Below are 20596 nucleotides of genomic sequence, written 5' to 3'. Positions count from 1 at the left end.
ACAGAAGGACAGAGACCCTGAAACCTCACAATGAGTAATCAGATATGCCACATGCAGCCTCACCAAATCAGAAATAGCCTATTTGGAGCCTGAAAAGGAGAACCTTGTAGAGGAGTGGCAACATTTTCACCTTTTCCTCTATGGTGAATCATTCACTGTGATAACTATACAGCAATTACTACTCACCATATTCAACATACAAGCCCAGATGCTGCTTCTGATAGAGAAAAGGGATCTTCGCCTGAAAGATAACAAATTATGAATACTTCATTGACCTGAAAATATTAAAATCCGGCTGACTTTGTGCCTCGATCTGTTCTTAAAAACTATGGCTCCACTCCTTCAGCTGTGCTGAGGAGGATTTCCAGAAGGGTTGGCCAAACAGTCTTCACCTTGGGCAATATGAAAACAAAAGTCAGTTCATGCAACCATGCAAGACACAACTTTAAGTGCCCTTACAGAACTCGGTGAATCAAAGAACTTGTGAGACTTTGAGTGCATTCACAAGCAACATGCAAAAAGCAGAATCAAAAACTTCAAAGCCTTCAGACATGTTCAGAGTGAACTTGCCAGTCTTGCTAGTGTCACAATAATCTGAGGAACTCGCCTATTTATCACATAATCCCATCAAAATCACATAATCTTCCTCGCTCATGGAGTAGCGACCAAATTCAGACAGAAAGGATGGTTTCCTTTTCTAGATATACAAGTGGAAAAAACTAAGAGTCATGTCTGCCAGGCTTTGAGCAAGAACTGACCTCGTGAACGACTTCAAATGTTGCGACTGCCCACCCAAGTCTAACATGAAGTTCCAACTGATGTTTTTTTTTTAACCCTTCGCAACTGGCTTGCGCTTACTGGTTGTCACTGATGAGTACTTGTGGCTCTCAGAATTCACGGTTGTACCTAGCACTGCTGCAGATGTAACCTTTCTGGCCATTCAAACAAAATCTTTTTCCAAGTTTGGTATTCCAGGAATAGTAAAGTCAGACAACTGTCTGCCCTTCTCAGAGGGACAGTTCAGGGATTTTCCTGCCCATCTCGCTTTTAAACACAGGAAAATAAAACTATCATACCCTCAGACCAATGGAATTGTGGAGTGATCATTGTCATCCTCAAAAATAGACTCCAGATTGTGAAAAATCACCAACAGTTCCCTTTTCGAGACTTTGTTTCAAGCCCTTTCAGACTATTGGGAAATACCCTATTTCACTGGGCACTCCATTGGGGGTGCCCAGTGGAACTCCAGTTTGTGAGGGAAACCAGTACAACTATTCCACACCTAGTGGACAATCCAGGATCCTTAATACAGCAAGAAGTACAAAGTCTGGACACTGCTGCAAAAGAGAAAAAGAAGGGCTATGCTGATAGACGGTGGACATTTAATTTGTCAAGCCTGTTGTGCTTGTGAAATCCAGGCTCAATTGTAAAAACTATCTCAGTTAAGACCCCAAGGCATATGTGGTCACGGATATCACTAGTTTCAGGATTACTGCATGGCAAGATGGAAACTACATTGTACAAAACTCTTCAGACTTCTGGAATTACAAGCAGAACCTTGTAAGCTCTTATGTAATGGAGAATCACTTCTCTCAGATAGCAACTATGCAAAGGAAGATGAAGTAGACAAATTCAGGTAAAATCTCAACTATCTCAGATGGCGAAGTCATTCACCCTCCATTCCGTTCTCTCCCTCGGTCTCTCAATCTGAGGCAATCTCAAATTTGTCTCTCTGTCACTCACATCGTACCTCCTGTGTGTTCCACTTACTGTCAAGGCCAACAAGATACTAAGCTCTAGAGCATCAAATAATATTAATGGACTAATGTAGACTACAAATAAACTGAGGTGGGGAGGGAGGTGTAGTGTTGGGGTGACTCTTGGCTTCCAGTCCAGTCACTTTCCAGCATCAAGACGCCCTTCTAGTTCCGGGCTGGGAAGCAACACATGCGGGAACTAGGATAGGCAAAGATCAGAAAGCATGCCAATGGTGTCGGAGCAGGATGTCGGCTCGAGCGCTCCATCTTTAGACCTGATGAAAGTGTTGGGCCTTATGTTAATCTGTATGACAAGTATTGCAGAGCGGATTGTCATTGATACATCCAGCTACTGTTACCTGTCAATAAATCCAGCTTTTACTGATCACCAACACTTGGCTTCTTGTTAAGTATGATTGGCGACCGCTCAGTCGTGCCTGCCTTAAATTGAAATCTTACACCCAGAATCCTCTCAAAGCCAGATGGCAGTAAGAGATGCAATAAAAGCTCCTCTAGTACAAAGCAGTTATAACCAATCCAAAAGCGCCTATCACATTAACGTTGAGTCCTGAAGTGCCTCCCCATTTCTGCCTCATGATGGAAAAGGAGGGACTTAAAGCCCCTTCATCCGCAAATGCTTTGACTCAAGTCACTGGCAGGTGTGTCATTCAAAATATAAAATACTACTGGACGAGTGACTTAACATTCTCTTGGGGCAAGACAGTTAAAACAATGAGATACTCAGTTGAGTCAAATGTATTCTCATTCCCAACTTCAATCTTAATTTCTAGGAATTAACTGTTTCGATTTTATAAGGTAGAGCGCCCATTTTTCACCGCACAGTAATCACCTTAGGAAAACGAAACCATGACGATTATCCACTAAAATATAATGTATATTGGCACACCTCTGAGCTTAGTTTACAGTCAACACTCTTAACACCTGTGTGCCGCCTTGCATTCAAATACAATTTTACAGTTTTATTTTCTTATACTGGAACGTTCGCAAACAAAGGAATCATGCCTATAACAAGCACTCGCCCTTGAGACAGCTTTCATACAAAAGAGCAGCTGTTCTATTCTCAGCCACTGTTCTGGCAAAACTGAAAATGTGACAAGCAAAAACACAACTATTTTTTTTTTTTGATGCAATGGTATTTCCTGTCACGCGTATCATCCACTGGCAACAGAAGACTGATTCCTCGTCTAGGCACATGTCCTTAGAACTCTACAAGCCGCCCATTCGCACTACAACGATCACCACAAATAACACCTCGCACATGCGAACAGCACAAGGGTTCCTTCCCATTAAGCTTCAATACAGGTGGGCTGTAAAGAAGCGAACCAGGGCGACAGCAGTGTTTACAGAAGCCAGTGTCTGAAATTGTTCATGCAAATTCTGAAGGAAGAGCTGCAACTGCCTAAGAAAGTGGGGGACACATTTAAAAATTAGGACAAACATAGATGGTTAGTTAAACAAACAAGCCGGTAATGTCCGTGCGGGCGCAAAGGGGAGTTGTGTGCGCGTGCGCAAAAGTGAAAGAGATCAGCAGGCGCGAACGGGAGTTGTGTGCGCGCGCACGCGAAAGTGAAAGAGATCAGCAACAGCGCGCTTGTGCGCGTAATAGCAAGCTGGTGGCCGGCAAAAGCCTTTTAGCAGCACTTGAAAAACCTGCTTACTAAATGTCTCGCCAGAACAACACATGCGCTGACTCTACCGAGACCTAAAAAGGGGACTGGTCTAACTAGTCACACATTGACCTGGAAACCTGTCAGCTATGGGACCAGCCCACATGCAGTAAGAAGTTCAATCATTCCTCAATAGACTGTCTTTATATTTTGACATGGTTTACTGACAATCATGTCTGGCTGCTGTTTAATAAATGGCAAGAAGGAGAATGCATAATCAGAAGCCTCTGCTCTTACCACAGAATGTCCTTGTGTTATGCCTTTTAAAGTAATAATTAAAAAAAAATCCACTTTAGAATGAAGAACTCCTACGTACATGATTATTCTGTCATGCAAATGTTCCATGTACATTTGGGAAACCCAATTTGAAGATGGCGCGCCAGGTGCGTAAAAGGCTCAGGGTTTGTTCATCACGATAAACGTGCCTTCTTGTCCTTCGTTCATGTTTATTGAATGTCGATTCCTGTGTACTGCAGCAGCACGGAATGCGTGCAAATGGCGGTGTTTATGGAAATTAAGAAACGGACGCAGACTGCACTCCTAATTTTAGGGTAAAGATTCATGCGCTCAAATACGAACCTTTGTAAAATGTTACTCCGTCAATCGCAACATATTTTCAACTGATTCCTAATTCCCTCTTTGCGGTCTGTAGGGGTAGACATAGAAAAAAGACCGAATTACACACCTTCCTCCCTATTTTCAGTTAGCGTAATGGGAATACGGAGGCCATTTTAAAGTGGGGATTGTTTGTATTCAGTTTAACAAGTGCGACCGCATGAATAGGAGCCAACATTTGGAATACATTACTTAAAAAAAGAGTTTTAGAAGTTGTTTATTTTAGTGTACGTTTTGATATCAAATTAGCATAGACTATTCACGAGTGGGCTTTCTCTTAGCGTAATACTTTTTGGGGGAAATTCTCATTCTAATTTTCACCCTTTATGGTATTCCGATTGGAACATAGTGGAACTCTTTTGTCGCTGATAAGTTTGTTCACCATCCAGTGAACAGACCTCCCATTATTCCAAGATGGACACAAGCTGTACCATGTAGAAGTGCATTTTCTCTAGAGCACAGGGTTAACATTGTCAGCCCGTTGTAACAGTCTTCAATGTAGACTCTACGTGCATATTGCTCTAGATGTATTTGTTTTGAATACTTTTTTTTCGTCGTTTTCACTGAGAACCTACCCCTTAAACAGAGTAGCTCGAATGGCAGTCTTTTAAAAATTGCTGTTAAAATGTATTCCTGTGTGAATTTATTTGTATATATAGAATTCTAACCACTAGTATATGTAGTACACTTTTCATAGCTGCCAAGGTTTCAGATTACTATGTGTGACATTTTTATAATTTCACTGCAATTATGAGTGACATTTAAATGACTATGAGTGACACTTTCTCGCGATCAAAATCAAGCAACGGAGATGAACAAACATATAAATATCAGAAATTACACCCATTGGAGCAACGAGCCAGTCCAAGAAGATTTTAAAAGTGCAGCAAAGCACCAGAAATGGCAGGGCACTTAGATGGGAATGTGTGAGGCGATCTGCTTCTAAGCACCTCATGCCACTGACCCCCAGGACTTCCTGCCCTCCCTGAGTTCTGGGGGGCGCCGTCCGCACTATCATTCCTTTCACACTCCTAAGAGGACACCCATGCTGTAGGCACAGAGAGCAGGTACAGCTCGTGCTTTTGGTGTAAATGTGCGAGGGGTTCTGCTTTTAAGCACGTCATGGCACTGACCCATGGCATCTCCAGCCCTTCCTGAGTTCGGAGGCGCTCCCTCTGTCCTATATGCCTCTCACACTCTTAAGGGCACACCGAGGCTACAGACACACGTGTGAGCCGCTCTGCCTCTTAAATACACCACTGCCAACCGGGAACTCTAGCCTTCCTTGGGTTCTGAGGCGCTCTCTCTGCCTTAGAATGCCTCTCACACCCATAAGGGGCACCCATGCTGCAGGCACAGAGAGCACGTGACAGATGAGCGGCCTAAATTTAAAATTAAGAGATGAGCTGACTAAATTTAAAATTAAGAGTGCTGACTCGTGGACTATGCCACACACAGGCCTCTGATTCGGCAAGAAGTAGTACTACGCCACTGAGGCATACATGTCAATGACAGCCGGGAGCATTATTAAACAAATTAGCCCCGGCGCTCCGCTAACTAACACCAAAAATAATTATATCACTGGCGTAGCCCAAGTAAAACAATTTAGTAAATGCTGAGTGACTTATGTCACGAGGATGCAGGCTCTCTCTACTCCAGGACTCCAAAAAGTACTGTATAACTTACACTGCAGCCAGACAGATATTACTACAAGAATATAGAAAGTGAGGGGAACCAGTTGAGACTGGTGTAAATGCTGAGCTGAATTAGACTCATTTCCATGCTCCTGAGTGATGGCTCGAGTGTGGGTCACGTGACGTGAGAATGGCGCAGTGTGAGGAAGTTTCAAAGAAGAGATCTCTAAAGATCCTCGGGCATGGCAGGAGTAGAGCCTGAGGGGGGAAGGGTGTGTGGGGTGGGGGGGAAGAGGGAGCTTACCGTGTAGCCTGATGGAGCAGCACATTCTGTGCTCATCATGAACCATGGCTGTCGGTGTTCACAGGGCGGGCCAGAGATGAGTGAGCCCTCGAGTCGGACTCTGAGGCCCTGTGTCTTTTCAAGGCAACAGACGGGATGGGCAAGCACTGGCATGAGAGAGACTGTCTCGTAAGCAGCCTGCACTCTCACAGATTCCCCCGCCGCTTCCTGTTCCTCCGGACATGATGCCACTCTACCGCCGCACATCCGAATTTAATCCCGGCTCCCTGGTGTCACGGTCTGCGAGATTGACAGCTGCAGTATTCTACTCAGAGGGCAGCCCGGCCCCCCTGCAGTGTATGATGATTAATCTCTGACTCGGAGTAGCTGCGCGCCGTGCACTGGCTCCGCAATTGCGCATTCTTGTTTCCAGGGCAGCCGCAACACACAGCAGGCAGCATCTCCTGGCAGAGTGCAGAGAGATATACTGTTTGGAACTCGAAGCAGGCGCACCTCGGAGCAGCAGAGAGAGCCCGGGCACAGCCTGGCGCCGCTGGTGGCGCGCCTGGCAGCAGGTGGTAAAATGCGTGACAGTACATTTCAGTGCGGTGATGCGGATCACCGCACTGAAATGCGTGAGCGTCACACCTGTTGCGTGACGCTTGGCAGGACGGACTTTTATACTTACTACCATTCCTACGTGATTTTAGAGTTTATCTGTTTGTATCTCTTCCTTGAGTGACTTTCAACTTGTACATGTACTACTTTTTCCTGTTTTTATTTCTTTCTTGTGTGACTTTACACCTTGTACATTTGCAATTTTTTTCCCTGTTTTTATCTCTTCCTTGTGTGACTTTACACCTTGTACATTTGCAATTTTTTCCTGTTTTTATCTCTTCCTTGTGTGACTTTACACCTTTTACATTTGCAATTTTTTTCTGTTTGTATCTCCTATGTAACTCATGTAATCCAAAGTCCTTATGTAACGCAACTGGTTCTATTGTAAAGTGCTCTGACACCTTCGGGTAATGTTCGCGCTATATAAAATCGCATAAAATAAAATAAACGTAATGATTTACAACCATGGGTGCTATATTTTTTATCGAGAAATCTGTAGGACTCTGGAGTCGTAATGTCAATGAGTGGGCGAGCGCAGCGTACAAACGCGCACCTTTTAAGATGTAAATTGGTGGACGAATGCTAAAACTTTTGTTTTCTAGCATGGGTACTTACAGACATTTTCCCATGTGGCACAAGGTATGGTCTGTAGTGTGCCCTAGGGCCGTATTGATGCCTGCATGGTGGGAGTGGGATTTAGTGGTGGTGGAGAATGTACGGTGGACCGGGGTTTAGATGGTTATAGAGGAAGAAAAACATGTTGTGATCAGTGAGTCATTGGGTCATTCTGAGTGTTGCATTCCATACTATCCTCTAAAGTCCATAGTCTCTAATAAGCAATAGATTTGGAAATATTGTGTTCTGTCTCCGAATTGCTATCCCTTTCCCGCACCTTGAGGTAAGCTTTAAGAGAGTAAAAAAGAAGTAATTTGATTATTGCATTGGAATGGAATGAAATGAAATTGCACAATGTGAAACCAAAAACCTAGTATCAATCACAGCTTCCCCACTTGGCTAAATTGTGTGATTCTAGACGATGGTCTAATTACATTATGACATATAAGAACACTTTGAAATAAACTAGTTCAGGATATATGCTGTACAAACCTTCTTTTGTGTTTGTTTTATTAAACCATAATCTTGTATATGAGTAATAACTCGGGCCACCCAGATGGTTGCATGGGACAACTGACTTGCCTCTTAGTTCACTATTGTTGTCCATATGGCATAAATGTTTCTACATAAATTTTTTAAAAACTATCAGTTAAAACAAATAATTCTAAATACACATATAATTTGTTGTACTGAGGTGAAACACGTCTGCATGTTAATAAAAAGACACTTTTGAATTCTGAAGAAATTACATCATATTTTTTGCACATTTGTTTCAAGATTTCTATAAACATTAATTTGTTCTTAAAGTGAAATAGTGCAAGGCACCTTATTTGTTTTCTTCTCTTTTACTACTGTTATAAACAATTGCACCCTTATTTGATATTTTTCTGAATGTAAATGCTGTCTCAAATAAACAGCAGTGCAGTGCAGTCGTTCTACTGGGGGGCCGCAAGCGATGGTCAGGAGTGCTGCACTTTGAGTATCACTGTTTTATAGTGTTGTAAATGGGGAGCTTTAAAATGCTCAGCTCCAGGATTTGGGAGGTCAGGCCAAAATCAACAAGCATTGGAAATGCAATAGGTCTCGCATTAGAAAAGTTGGAGTTATTGGTCTTGTAAATGACATATTTTATTTATTTGTTGGTTTTTAAAATTGCTAAATTGATGGCTTTGTCATTTACAATGCCAATAGTTATAACTTTCGCGAATGTGACACCTATAGCATTTGGAATGCAACATGTTTTGTATTTACGTGACTTAGATGGCAGCTCTGGTCGTTAGGCCACATCTCTAGAGAGCAGGAGAGTGCAGCAGGGGAGAGAAGCACAGCAATGCAATAGGTCTCGCATTAGGAAAGTTTGAGCTATTGGTATTGTAAAGGACACATTTTTTATTTATGTGCTTGTTTTGAAAATAGCGAAATTAATAGCTTTGTTATTTACAATGCCAATAGTTTTATCTTTCGCAAATGTGACACCTATTGTAACACAATATGTGTTGTGAGGGTGAGGGTGTGAGGGTGAGGGGTTGAGGGTGAGGGTGAGTGAGGGTGAGGGGTTGAGGGTGAGGGGTTGAGGGTGAGGGTGAGTGAGGGGTTGAGGGTGAGTGAGGGTGAGGGGTTGAGGGTGAGTGAGGGTGAGGGGTTGAGGGTGAGTGAGGGTGAGGGTGAGTGAGGGTGAGGGTGAGTGAGGGTGAGGGGTTGAGGGTGAGTGAGGGTGAGGGTGAGGGTGGGTGAGGGTGAGTGAGGGTGGGTGAGGGTGAGTGAGGGTGAGTGAGGGTGAGTGAGGGTGAGTGAGAGTGAGGGTGAGTGAGGGGTTGAGGGTGAGGGGTTGAGGGTGAGGGGTTGAGGGTGAGGGGTTGAGGGTGAGTGAGGGGTTGAGGGTGAGTGAGGTTGAGGGTGAGTGAGGGTGAGGGTGAGTGAGGGTGAGGGTGGGTGAGGGGTTGAGGGTGGGTGAGGGGTTGAGGGTGGGTGAGGGGTTGAGGGTGAGTGAGGGTGAGTGAGGGTGAGGGTGAGTGAGGGTGAGGGTGAGTGAGGGTGAGTGAGGGTGAGGGTGAGTGAGGGTGAGTGAGGGTGAGTGAGGGTGAAAGTGAGTGAGGGTGAGTGAGGGTGAGTGAGGGTGAGGGGTTGAGGGTGAGTGAGGGTGAGGGGTTGAGGGTGAGGGGGTTGAGGGTGAGTGAGGGTGAGGGTGAGTGAGGGTGAGGGGTTAAGGGTGAGTGAGGGTGAGGGTGAGTGAGGGTGAGTGAGGGTGAGGGGTTGAGGGTGAGTGAGGGTGAGTGAGGGTGAGGGTGAGTGAGGGTGAGGGTGGGTGAGGGTGAGTGAGGGTGAGGGGTTGAGGGTGAGTGAGGGTGAGGGGTTGAGGGTGAGTGAGGGTGAGGGGGTTGAGGGTGGTGAGTGAGGGTGAGGGGTTGAGGGTGAGTGAGGGTGAGGGGGTTGAGGGTGAGTGAGAGTGAGGGTGAGGGGTTGAGGGTGAGTGAGGGTGAGGGGTTGAGGGTGAGGGTGAGTGAGGGTGAGGGGTTGAGGGTGAGTGAGGGTGAGGGGTTGAGGGTGAGTGAGGGTGAGGGTGAGTGAGGGTGAGGGTGAGTGAGGGTGAGGGGTTGAGGGTGAGTGAGGGTGAGGGTGAGTGAGGGTGAGGGTGAGTGAGGGTGAGTGAGTGTGAGTGAGGGTGAGTGTGAGTGTGGGTGAGGGTGAGTGTGAGTGTGGGTGAGGGTGAGTGAGAGTGAGGGTGAGTGAGGGTGAGTGAGGGTGAGGGGTTGAGGGTGAGTGAGGGTGAGGGGTTGAGGGTGAGTGAGGGTGAGGGGTTGAGGGTGAGTGAGGGTGAGGGGTTGAGGGTGAGTGAGGGTGAGGGGGTGAGGGGTTGAGGGTGAGTGAGGGTGAGTGAGGGTAAGGGTGAGGGGTTGAGGGTGAGTGAGGGTGAGGGGTTGAGGGTGAGTGAGGGTGAGTGAGGGTGAGGGGTTGAGGATGAGTGAGGGTGAGGGTGAGTGAGGGTGAGGGGTTGAGGGTGAGTGAGGGTGAGTGAGGGTGAGTGAGGGTGAGTGAGGGTGAGTGAGTGAGGGTGAGTGAGTGAGGGTGAGTGAGGGGTTGAGGGTGAGTGAGGGGTTGAGGGTGAGTGAGGGGTTGAGGGTGAGTGAGGGTGAGGGGTTGAGGGTGAGTGAGGGTGAGGGGTTGAGGGTGAGTGAGGGTGAGGGTGGGTGAGTGAGGGTGAGGGTGGGTGAGTGAGGGTGAGGGGTTGAGGGTGAATGAGGGTGAGGGGTTGAGGGTGAGGGTGGGTGAGAGTGAGGGTGGGGGTGAGTGAGGGTGAGTGAGGGTGAGTGAGGGTGAGGGTGAGTGAGGGCGAGGGTGAGGGGTTGAGGGTGAGTGAGGGTGAGGGTGGGTGAGTGAGGGTGAGGGTGGGTGAGTGAGGGTGAGGGGTTGAGGGTGAATGAGGGTGAGGGGTTGAGGGTGAGGGTTGAGGGTGAGGGTGGGTGAGGGTGGGTGAGGGTGGGTGAGGGTGAGTGAGGGTGAGTGAGGGTGAGTGAGGGTGAGTGAGAGTGAGGGTGAGTGAGGGGTTGAGGGTGAGTGAGGGGTTGAGGGTGAGTGAGGGGTTGAGGGTGCGGGTTGAGGGCGAGGGGTGAGGGTGAGGTTGAGGGTGAGTGAGGGTGAGGTGAGGGTGAGTGAGGGTGAGGGTGAGTGAGGGTGAGGGTGAGTGAGGGTGAGGGTGGGTGAGGGGTTGAGGGTGGGTGAGGGGTTGAGGGTGAGTGAGGGTGAGGGTGAGTGAGGGTGAGGGTGAGTGAGGGTGAGTGAGGGTGAGGGTGAGTGAGGGCGAGGGGTTGAGGGTGAGAGGGTGAGGGGGGTGAGGGTGAGTGAGGGTGAGGGTGAGTGAGGGTGAGGGGTTGAGGGTGAGTGAGGGTGAGGGTGAGTGAGGGTGAGGGGTTGAGGGTGAGTGAGGGTGAGGGTGAGTGAGGGTGAGGGTGGGTGAGGGTGAGTGAGGGTGAGTGAGGGTGAGGGGTTGAGGGTGAGTGAGGGTGAGGGGTTGAGGGTGAGTGAGGGTGAGGGGGTTGAGGGTGGTGAGTGAGGTGAGGGGTTGAGGGTGAGTGAGGGTGAGGGGGTTGAGGGTGAGTGAGGGTGAGGGGTTGATGGTGAGTGAGGGTGAGGGGTTGAGGGTGAGGGTGAGGGGTTGAGGGTGAGTGAGGGTGAGGGGTTGAGGGTGAGTGAGGGTGAGGTGAGTGAGGGTGAGGGTGAGTGAGGGTGAGTGAGGGTGAGTGAGGGTGAGTGTAGTGAGGGTGAGTGTGAGTGTGAGTGAGGGTGAGTGTGAGTGTGGGTGAGTGTGAGTGTGGGTGAGGGTGAGTGAGGGTGAGTGAGGGTGAGGGTGAGGGTGAGGGTGAGTGAGGGTGAGTGAGGGTGAGGGGTTGAGGGTGAGTGAGGGTGAGTGAGGGTGAGGGGTTGAGGGTGGGTGAGGGTGAGGGGTTGAGGGTGAGTGAGGGTGAGGGGTTGAGGGTGAGTGAGGGTGAGGGGGTGAGGGGTTGAGGGTGAGTGAGGGTGAGTGAGGGTAAGGGTGAGGGGTTGAGGGTGAGGGGTTGAGGGTGAGGGGTTGAGGGTGAGGAGGGTGAGGGTGAGTGAGGGTGAGGGGTTGAGTGAGGGTGAGTGAGGGTGAGGGGTTGAGGGTGAGTGAGGGTGAGTGAGGGTGAGGGTGAGTGAGGGTGAGTGAGGGTGAGTGAGTGAGGGTGAGTGAGGGGTTGAGGGTGAGTGAGGGGTTGAGGGTGAGTGAGGGGTTGAGGGTGAGTGAGGGTGAGGGGTTGAGGGTGAGTGAGGGTGAGGGTGGGTGAGTGAGGGTGAGGGTGGGTGAGTGAGGGGTTGAGGGTGAATGAGGGTGAGGGGTTGAGGGTGAGGGTGGGTGAGAGTGAGGGTGGGGGTGAGTGAGGGTGAGTGAGGGTGAGGGTGAGTGAGGGCGAGGGTGAGGGGTTGAGGGTGAGTGAGGGGTTGAGGGTGAGTGAGGGTGAGGGGTTGAGGGTGAGTGAGGGTGAGTGAGGGTGAGGGGTTGAGGGTGAGTGAGGGTGAGGGTGAGTGAGGGTGAGGGGTTGAGGGTGAGGGGTTGAGGGTGAGTGAGGGTGAGGGGTTGAGGGTGAGTGAGGGTGAGGGGTTGAGGGTGAGTGAGGGTGAGTGAGGGTGAGGGGGTGAGGGTGAGTGAGAGTGAGGGTGAGTGAGGGGTTGAGGGTGAGTGAGGGTGAGGGTGAGTGAGGGTGAGGGGTTGAGGGTGAGTGAGGGTGAGTGAGAGTGAGGGTGAGTGAGAGTGAGGGTGAGGGTGAGTGAGGGGTTGAGGGTGAGGGGTTGAGGGTGAGTGAGGGTGAGGGGTTGAGGGTGAGGGTGGGTGAGAGTGAGTGTGAGTGAGGGTGAGTGTGAGTGAGGGTGAGTGAGGGTGAGGGTGAGTGAGGGTGAGTGAGGGTGAGGGTGAGTGAGGGCGAGGATGAGGGGTTGAGGGTGAGTGAGGGGTTGAGGGTGAGTGCGGGTGAGGGGTTGAGGGTGAGTGAGGGTGAGTGAGGGTGAGGGTGAGGGTGAGTGAGGGTGAGGGGTTGAGGGTGAGTGAGGGTGAGTGAGAGTGAGGGTGAGTGAGGGTGAGGGTTGAGGGTGAGTGAGGGTGAGGGTGAGTGAGGGTGAGTGAGGGTGAGGGTGAGTGAGGGTGAGGGGTTGAGGGTGAGTGAGGGTGAGGGTGGGTGAGGGTGAGTGAGGGTGAGTGAGGGTGAGTGAGGGTGAGGGGTTGAGGGTGAGTGAGGGTGAGGGGTTGAGGGTGAGGGGTTGAGGGTGAGTGAGGGTGAGGGGTTGAGGGTGAGGGGTGAGGGGTTGAGGGTGAGTGAGGGTGAGTGAGGGTGAGGGTGAGTGAGGGTGAGGGGTTGAGGGTGAGTGAGGGTGAGTGAGAGTGAGGGTGAGTGAGGGGTTGAGGGTGAGGGGTTGAGGGTGAGTGAGGTGAGGGGTTGAGGGTTGAGGGTGAGGGGTTGAGGGTGAGTGGAGGTGAGTGAGGGTGGGTGAGGGTGGGTGAGGGTGAGGGTTGAGGGTGAGTGAGGTTGAGGGTGAGTGAGGTTGAGGGTGAGGGCGAGGGTGAGTGAGGGTGAGGGTGAGTGAGGGTGAGGGTGAGTGAGGGTGAGGGGTGAGGGTGAGTGAGGGTGAGGGGTTGAGGGTGAGTGAGGGTGAGGGGTTGAGGGTGAGTGAGGGTGAGAGGTTGAGGGTGAGTGAGGGTGAGTGAGGGTGAGGGGTTGAGGGTGAGTGAGGGTGATGGTGAGTGAGGGTGAGGGTGAGTGAGGGTGAGGGGTTGAGGGTGAGTGAGGGTGAGGGGTTGAGGGTGAGTGAGGGTGAGTGGGTGAGGGTGAGGGTGAGTGAGGGTGAGGGTGGGTGAGGGAGGGTGAGGGGTGAGGGTGAGGGGTTGAGGGTGAGTGAGGGTGAGGGTGAGTGAGGGTGAGTGAGGGTGAGGGTGAGTGAGGGTGAGGGTGAGTGAGGGTGAGGGTGAGGGTGAGTGAGGGGTGAGGGGTGAGTGAGGGTGAGGGGTTGAGGGTGAGTGAGGGTGAGGGAGGGTGAGTGAGGGTGAGGGTGAGTGAGGGTGAGGGGTTGAGGGTGAGTGAGGGTGAGGGTGAGGGAGGGTGAGGGTGAGTGAGGGTGAGGGTGGGTGAGGGTGAGTGAGGGTGAGGGGTTGAGGGTGAGTGAGGGTGAGTGAGGGTGAGGGAGGGTGAGTGAGGGTGAGTGAGGGTGAGGGGTTGAGGGTGGGTGAGGGGTTGAGGGTGAGTGAGGGTGAGGGGTTGAGGGTGAGTGAGGGTGAGGGGTTGAGGGTGAGTGAGGGTGAGGGGTTGAGGGTGAGTGAGGGTGAGGGTGAGGGTGAGTGAGGGTGAGGGGTTGAGGGTGAGTGAGGGTGAGGGTGAGGGGTTGAGGGTGAGTGAGGGTGAGGGTGGGTGAGGGGTTGAGGGCGAGTGAGGGTGAGGGTGAGTGAGGGTGAGTGAGGGTGAGGGGTGAGGGTGAGTGAGGGTGAGTGAGTTGAGGGTGAGTGAGGGTGAGGGTGAGGGGTTGAGGGTGAGTGAGGGTGAGGGTGTTGAGGGTGAGTGAGGGTGAGGGGTTGAGGGTGAGTGAGGGGTTGAGGGTGAGTGAGGGGTTGAGGGTGAGGTGAGGGTGAGGGTGAGTGAGGGTGAGGGGTTGAGGGTGAGTGAGGGTGAGGGTGAGTGAGGGTGAGGGGTTGAGGGTGAGTGAGAGTGAGGGTGAGTGAGAGTGAGGGTGAGTGAGGGTGAGTGAGGGTGAGTGAGGGTGAGGGTGAGGGAGGGTGAGGGTGAGTGAGGGTGAGTGAGGGTGAGTGAGGGTGAGGGTGAGTGAGGGTGAGGGTGAGTGAAGGTGAGTGAGGGTGAGGGTGAGTGAAGGTGAGTGAGGGTGAGTGAGGGTGAGGGTGAGTGAGGGTGAGTGAGGGTGAGGGTGAGGGGTTGAGGGTGAGTGAGGGTGAGGGGTTGAGGGTGGGTGAGGGTGAGGGGTTGAGTGAGGGTGAGTGAGGGTGAGGGGTTGAGGGTGAGTGAGGGTGAGGGGTGAGGGTGAGTGAGGGTGAGTGGTTGAGGGTGAGTGAGAGTGAGTGAGGGGTTGAGGGTGAGGGGTTGAGGGTGGGTGAGGGTGAGGGGTTGAGGGTGAGTGAGGGTGAGGGGTTGAGGGTGAGTGAGGGTGAGGGTGAGTGAGGGTGAGGGGTTGAGGGTGAGTGAGGGTGAGGGTGAGTGAGGGTGAGGGTGAGTGAGGGTGAGGGTGAGGGTGAGTGAGGGTGAGTGAGGGTGGGTGAGGGTGAGTGAGGGTGGGTGAGGGTGAGTGACGGTGAGGGTGAGTGAGGGTGAGTGAGGGTGAGTGAGGGTGAGGGGTTGAGGGTGAGTGAGGGTGAGTGAGGGTGAGGGTGAGGGGTTGAGGGTAAGTGAGGGTGAGGGGTTGAGGGTGAGTGAGGGTGAGGGTGAGTGAGGGTGAGGGGTTGAGGGTGAGGGGTTGAGGGTGAGTGAGGGTGAGGGTGAGTGAGGGTGAGGGGTTGAGGGTGAGTGAGGGTGAGGGGTTGAGGGTGAGTGAGGGTGAGGGTACATGCTTTTCACTTTCTTCAAAGGTTGTCCGTGCATCAAGGGTAGTTGACTGAACTTTAAGTATAATAATTGTACGTACTCTTCAGGTGGCATTGAGCTCACACCCTCGAATGGTCTTCGGTAGTATTGTTTCCTGTAGAATTCTATTTCCTGCTTATAAAGCGCATGTCTCGGTCAGTATCAGCAAAGTGGCATGTGCATGTGAAAGTCGGAGAGTTGGAGGCAGTTAAGGAAATGCAGAACATTCTGCAAAAGTAATGGGAAACCATTTTTATCTTGAAACTGTTTTTAACCGACAGTCTTTTATTCCTAATCATAGATGAGTGGGAGTAATACAGGGACTGGAGCAGCAGCGCCTCAGTTTGGATTGGTGTGGCAGGCAGGAGAAAGTCAGGAGAGGGAGGAGAGGGAGGAGGGGGAACTGCTTGCGAAATGAAATTAGAAGCGGCCGGCCGGGAAATGCTCTCGGTAGCATTCGTTTGAAGTGTGAAGCAGGGGGCTGGAGCAGCCTTTGATGTGCGGATAATTAGGGGAGGAGCAGCCAGGAGATCCAAGCTGGGGAACAGATGGCTGGCGATTTGATGCTGTGCACGTGCATTTTAGGTCAATGCGCTTGCGCATTGACCTAAAAGCGCACGGGCACAGCACCAAATCGCCACAGTTAGTTAAGCTTTGTTTAAAGCCCTATAGTCTCGCTTCTCTCAATGCGCATGCGCATTGATAGGTCACGAGACCTAATAAAGGGTTTTGGATAACATGTTTTTTTTATGGCATTGGAGGAGCATTTGTGTCATGGGATCTGATGATTCAAGGAGACTAGCCCCCAGGTCCACCCGGGATAGGTATTAAACATGGAGCTATTGCTACTCTGGGCACAGTGGCCCGTTCACACTCCTGGATATCGTGTTATTACACCCGTTGCATTCATAATAGCTACAACCCTGTTCCTGAGTGTGCAAGTATGACCTTTCTTTCTTTTTTCTCCTCTCTCGCTAAATTTCTTACCCATCTCTTTCATTGTCTTTGCCCTTTTTGCTTGTCCTTATCTCCTTTTTCTTTGTCATTATGTCATTCCCTTTGTCTCTCATCCTCGCCAGTACCTCCCAGACAGAAAAAACAAGCATTGGTACTGCACTGGTTTTGCCTCTGTGATGAATAATAAGCTGTTTTTATCAATAACAGTCAGTGACGAAGGAAAGAGCGCCCTCAAGAGCATCATGGGAGTGGAGAGGAAGTGGCCTAGTGGCCAGAGCCAGGAAAAAGAGGGTGCGGGATGTAAGCCCCTTTTAAGTTTATATTAAAAACAATAGATTTAACAAGCACTTAGCAAGAAAGTGAAGGCAGGGGATGAAAGTCAAGAAAGGGAGGGTGGGGATAAAAGGCAAGAAAGGGAGTGCAGGGATAAAAGGCAAGAAAGGGAGGGCGGCCAGGTTGGGGATAAAAGGCCAGAAAGGGAGGGTGGTGGGGATAAAAGGCAAGAAAAGGAGGGCGGGAGGGGGATAAAAAGCAAGAACGGGATGGTGGGCGAGGGATCAAAGCAATGGATAAGAGGCAAGAAATGTAGCACAGACTGGATGAAAGGCAAGAAAGGAGGGCGACGACTGTTAAAAGAGAAGAAAGGGTGTGTAGGGGAACAAAAGGCAAGAAGGGGAGAATATACATAGATGAATGATTCAGCCAGATTAAAGTCTGAGAATTATATGTTTGTGAAAAGTTTAGTTAAAATTAGCTAAACGTGGTCAAAATTATTCGGAAATGTAAAAAACCTTTCACATGCTCTATGCATGTAACTATAACTAGAGAGGCAATATTCTTGCATATGTGATGGTTCATAATACAGGTTCAATTTTGCATCTCACTCATAGCTCTCCGTCACAAGTATTCTTGTACTACAAAATTTTCATTATTGTTTTGCTACTGTCAGGGTTGCATGAAGCACGTGCACAGATGAGCGTCTAGAACACTTTGCAAAAGGTAGAAGAAAGAGATGAATATGATTGTGAAGGCGAAGATCGGTACAAGTTTTTGAAAAAACGAAGGGGCTATTTACAAGCCCCTTGCACCGCCAGTTGGTCACGTTTAATGTGGGAAAAAGTGACCGACAGATGGAGCAAGAGGCTTGTAAATAAGTGTTGTGTGAACCACTCATCTGAACAATGCTAGGTCGGAAGATATCAAACAGGATCCTAGCTTCACAGCAATGCACATGCATTAATGCATAGAGAATGGGCTGTATTGTAATTGTAATCACATTTATATAGCACTTACTACCCCTGACGTTGTGTTGAAGCACTGTTTAGAGAGTAGCACGCTACTCCGGAACCCAAAAAGGATTAGTGGTGAATTAGTATAGGAAAATATGACAATTTGAGCGGTGGACATGTGAGTCTGTTATTTGGGTTGAAAAAGATAGTGGAGGTAGGAGTGTGATGATTAGTAGTTGAGTTGGTACTGAAATTAAGTGTTGTTCGCAGCGGCAGTGCCTGGAGCAAGTTACATTGACCTCTTGAGAATTACCTTGGATCGTGACACCAAGAGTTTTTAGGTCGAGCCTGGGCATCGCATGCTCTGCTCTATGAGGCATGCTGTATTTGAGTATAGACTTGAAGCCCTGCCCACTCTCCACCTATATTTGTCATAGGATTTTGTCAATGTCCTTCGTAAATGCTGGCTTCTAATTTGTTGATAGTCTTGTTAGTCCCTCCTTACTACCGCCTTGTCTTCATTTGTAACCTCCCATGAGGAGTGGCCCTTTTACTTCTGTTGTTACACTGTGTGTCTTGTTTAGTCTGTAAGTATTATTTTATTTTATGAGTTACTCCTACTGCAAGCATGACATGCTTTCCTGCAGCATTAACATGCCAAGCGCGATTTCACTTTTCAAGCAGCCGAGGACAATGGTGGCCTCTTATTTAAAATGAAATCAATCAATCAGGGAATTGTGAAGCGCGCTACTCACCCATGAGGGTCCCATGGTGTTGGGAGGCCAGAGGGGGGCAGCTCAGAGTCAGCCGAAGAGCCAGGTCTTGAGGCTCTTCCTCAAGGTGTGCAGAGTTGGGGAGCATCTGATGTTGATCCGGAGCTTGTTCCAGGTCTTTGCCGCGATGTAGGTGAAGGCTCTTCCATCCGCTCTGGCTCTGCGGATGCGCGGGGTTTCGGCAACGGCGAGGTTTGAGCTATTAGCATTGTAAATGACAATACCTTTTATTTATGTGTTAATTATTAAAACAGATAAATTTAAGGCATTGTCATTTACAATGCCAATAGCTTAATCTCTCGCAAATGCGAGACCTATTGCATTGCAAATACTTGTTTCAAATTAAGCACTGGGTTCAGTTACAGTGCTGCAAAATATAAATCGAAACCAAAGGGGATGATGGACGTAGTGTTGAACATTGCAAGCACTCACCCCCAGTCAACTGATCTGGGTTAAATCCATCTTCATTCTTTAGCTCACTCCGTTACCCCATTTCAGACATGGCCATATGCAAATCAGTCTGACCCTGTGCCTCATGGGAACAGTCAAGCCTGCAATGCCATGCCATGTCTTCCCTGGATCGGAAACAAGCATCCTGGGACCGGTTTCGGGTTAATAACCCTCATCAGCCTGGCTTTCTTGAATCCAGTGGCAAAGTGAGCAAGTGACCCATGTCTGGGCATACCCTGCCAACTTAGGGCGAACAAAGCAAAACCAAAGGGGATGATAGACGGAGTGTTGAACATTGCAAGCACTCACCCCCAGTAAACTGATCTGGGTTAAATCCATCATCAATCTTTAGCTCACTCCTCCACCCCAGTTCAGACATGGCCATATGCAAATCAGTCTGACCTTGTGCCTCATGGGAATAGTCCAGCCCGAATTGCCAAGCCATGTCTTCCCTGGACCGGAAACAAGCATCCGAAACCGGTCCTAGGACGCTTGTTTCCCGTCCAGGGAGGACCTGGCCTGGCAGCTAGGGCTGGACTGTTCCCATTGGGCGCAGGGGCAAGACTGATTTGCATACGGCTGTGTCCAAACTGAAATGGCATGGCAAGCAAAACAACTATGGATTTAGGCCCAGATCACTGTACTGGGGTGAATGTATGACATTGTCTGCGTTCTGTCCATCCATTGTTCTTTTTGCAATTTTCACCCTGAGTGGGACTGGTATGCTCAGACGAGAGTCCCGTGCTTTCCATGCCACTGGAGTCAAGCTATACTTGCTGATGAGGGCTGAAAGCCCGAAACCGGTCCTAGGATGCTTGTTTCCAGTCCATGGAGGACCTGGCCAAGTAGTTCGGGCTGGACTGTTCCCATTCGGTGCAGGGTCAAGACTGATTTGCATATGGCTGGGTCCAAACTGGAATGGCATGGTGAGCAAAAAAACAATGGATTTTGGCCCGGATCTCTGCACTGGGGTGAATGTATGACATTGTTCTGCATTCTGTCCATCAATTGTTCTTTTTGCATTTGTCACCCCGAGTGGGACGGGTATGCTCAGACGTGAGTCACGTGCTCTTCATGCCACTGAAGTCAAGCTATCCTGGCTGATGGGGGCTGAAAGCCAAAAAGTGGTCCTAGGATGCTTGTTTCCAGTCCAGGGAGGACCTGGCCAAGCAGTTTGGGCTGGACTTTCCCCATTGGGCGCAGGGTCAAGACTGATTTGCATATGGCTTGGTCCAAACTGGAATGGCATGGTGACCAAAAAAAACGATGGATTTAGGCCCAGATCTCTGCACTGGGGGAATGTATGACATTGTTCTGCATTCTGTCCATCAATTGTTCTTTTTGCAAAATATAAATCAGCACATTCAGGGTTACGCTGTTAGATTTTCCGCGCATGCGTGACAGCAATACCTGCCACATTTTGCAATACTGAGAAATGGTGCAGGAAGGACCAACTTGTGAATGCTGCTCTCAGTCTCAGGTCCTCTTGCATTGGAGGCCCTACTGTTATAGGGGAACTGTTAGACCTGGCACAATTGACGTGGGTCTCCCTTCCATTTTTGCTGTTGCCTCATGTATTTTTGCTGGTGTTAGATGCTTTGGGCACTGTACCACTGCTGTCCAGTGCCACAGTACAAGTGCTCCCTATTGTAAATTAATGTATTAATTTGTGATTCCATGATTGGCTGGTTTGGTTTACTTGTCAGACCCTAGTACAGTGCACCAGGGGTGCCCAGGGCTTGTAAACCAAATTCTGCTAGTGGGCTTGCAGCACTGGTTGTACCACCCACAGAAGCAGCCTTGTAAAATGTGTCTAAGGCCTGCCATTGCAGAGCATGTGTGCAGTCGGGTACTGCCATGCTGACTGGGCAAGTGCGCCCACTTGCCAGTCCCTAAACCTTCCCTTTT

At 49.9% G+C, this 20596-nt stretch overlaps 1 protein-coding gene across 2 annotated transcripts in view; it reads left to right on the top strand.

Moving 5' to 3' along the window:
* The first annotated feature begins 3879 nt into the window (after positions 1-3879).
* Positions 3880-20596, top strand: part of UBE3D (ubiquitin protein ligase E3D) — a 1125452-nt gene continuing 1108735 nt past the window's right edge. Inside the window, exon 1 of one of the 2 annotated variants that reach the window (XM_078648129.1) lies at positions 3880-3996. In XM_078648129.1, coding sequence (XP_078504255.1) covers positions 3899-3996 — 98 coding nt within the window. In that variant the 5' untranslated portion in view covers positions 3880-3898. The remainder of the gene's footprint in view (positions 3997-20596) is intronic. The other variant, XM_078648130.1, reaches the window with a different exon arrangement.

Source organism: Lissotriton helveticus, chromosome 6, assembly GCF_964261635.1.
Source record: "Lissotriton helveticus chromosome 6, aLisHel1.1, whole genome shotgun sequence".
NCBI classification, from domain to species: Eukaryota; Metazoa; Chordata; class Amphibia; order Caudata; family Salamandridae; genus Lissotriton; species Lissotriton helveticus.
Note: the sequence above shows the minus strand (reverse complement) of the source record. Positions and strands in the feature narration are given on the sequence as shown.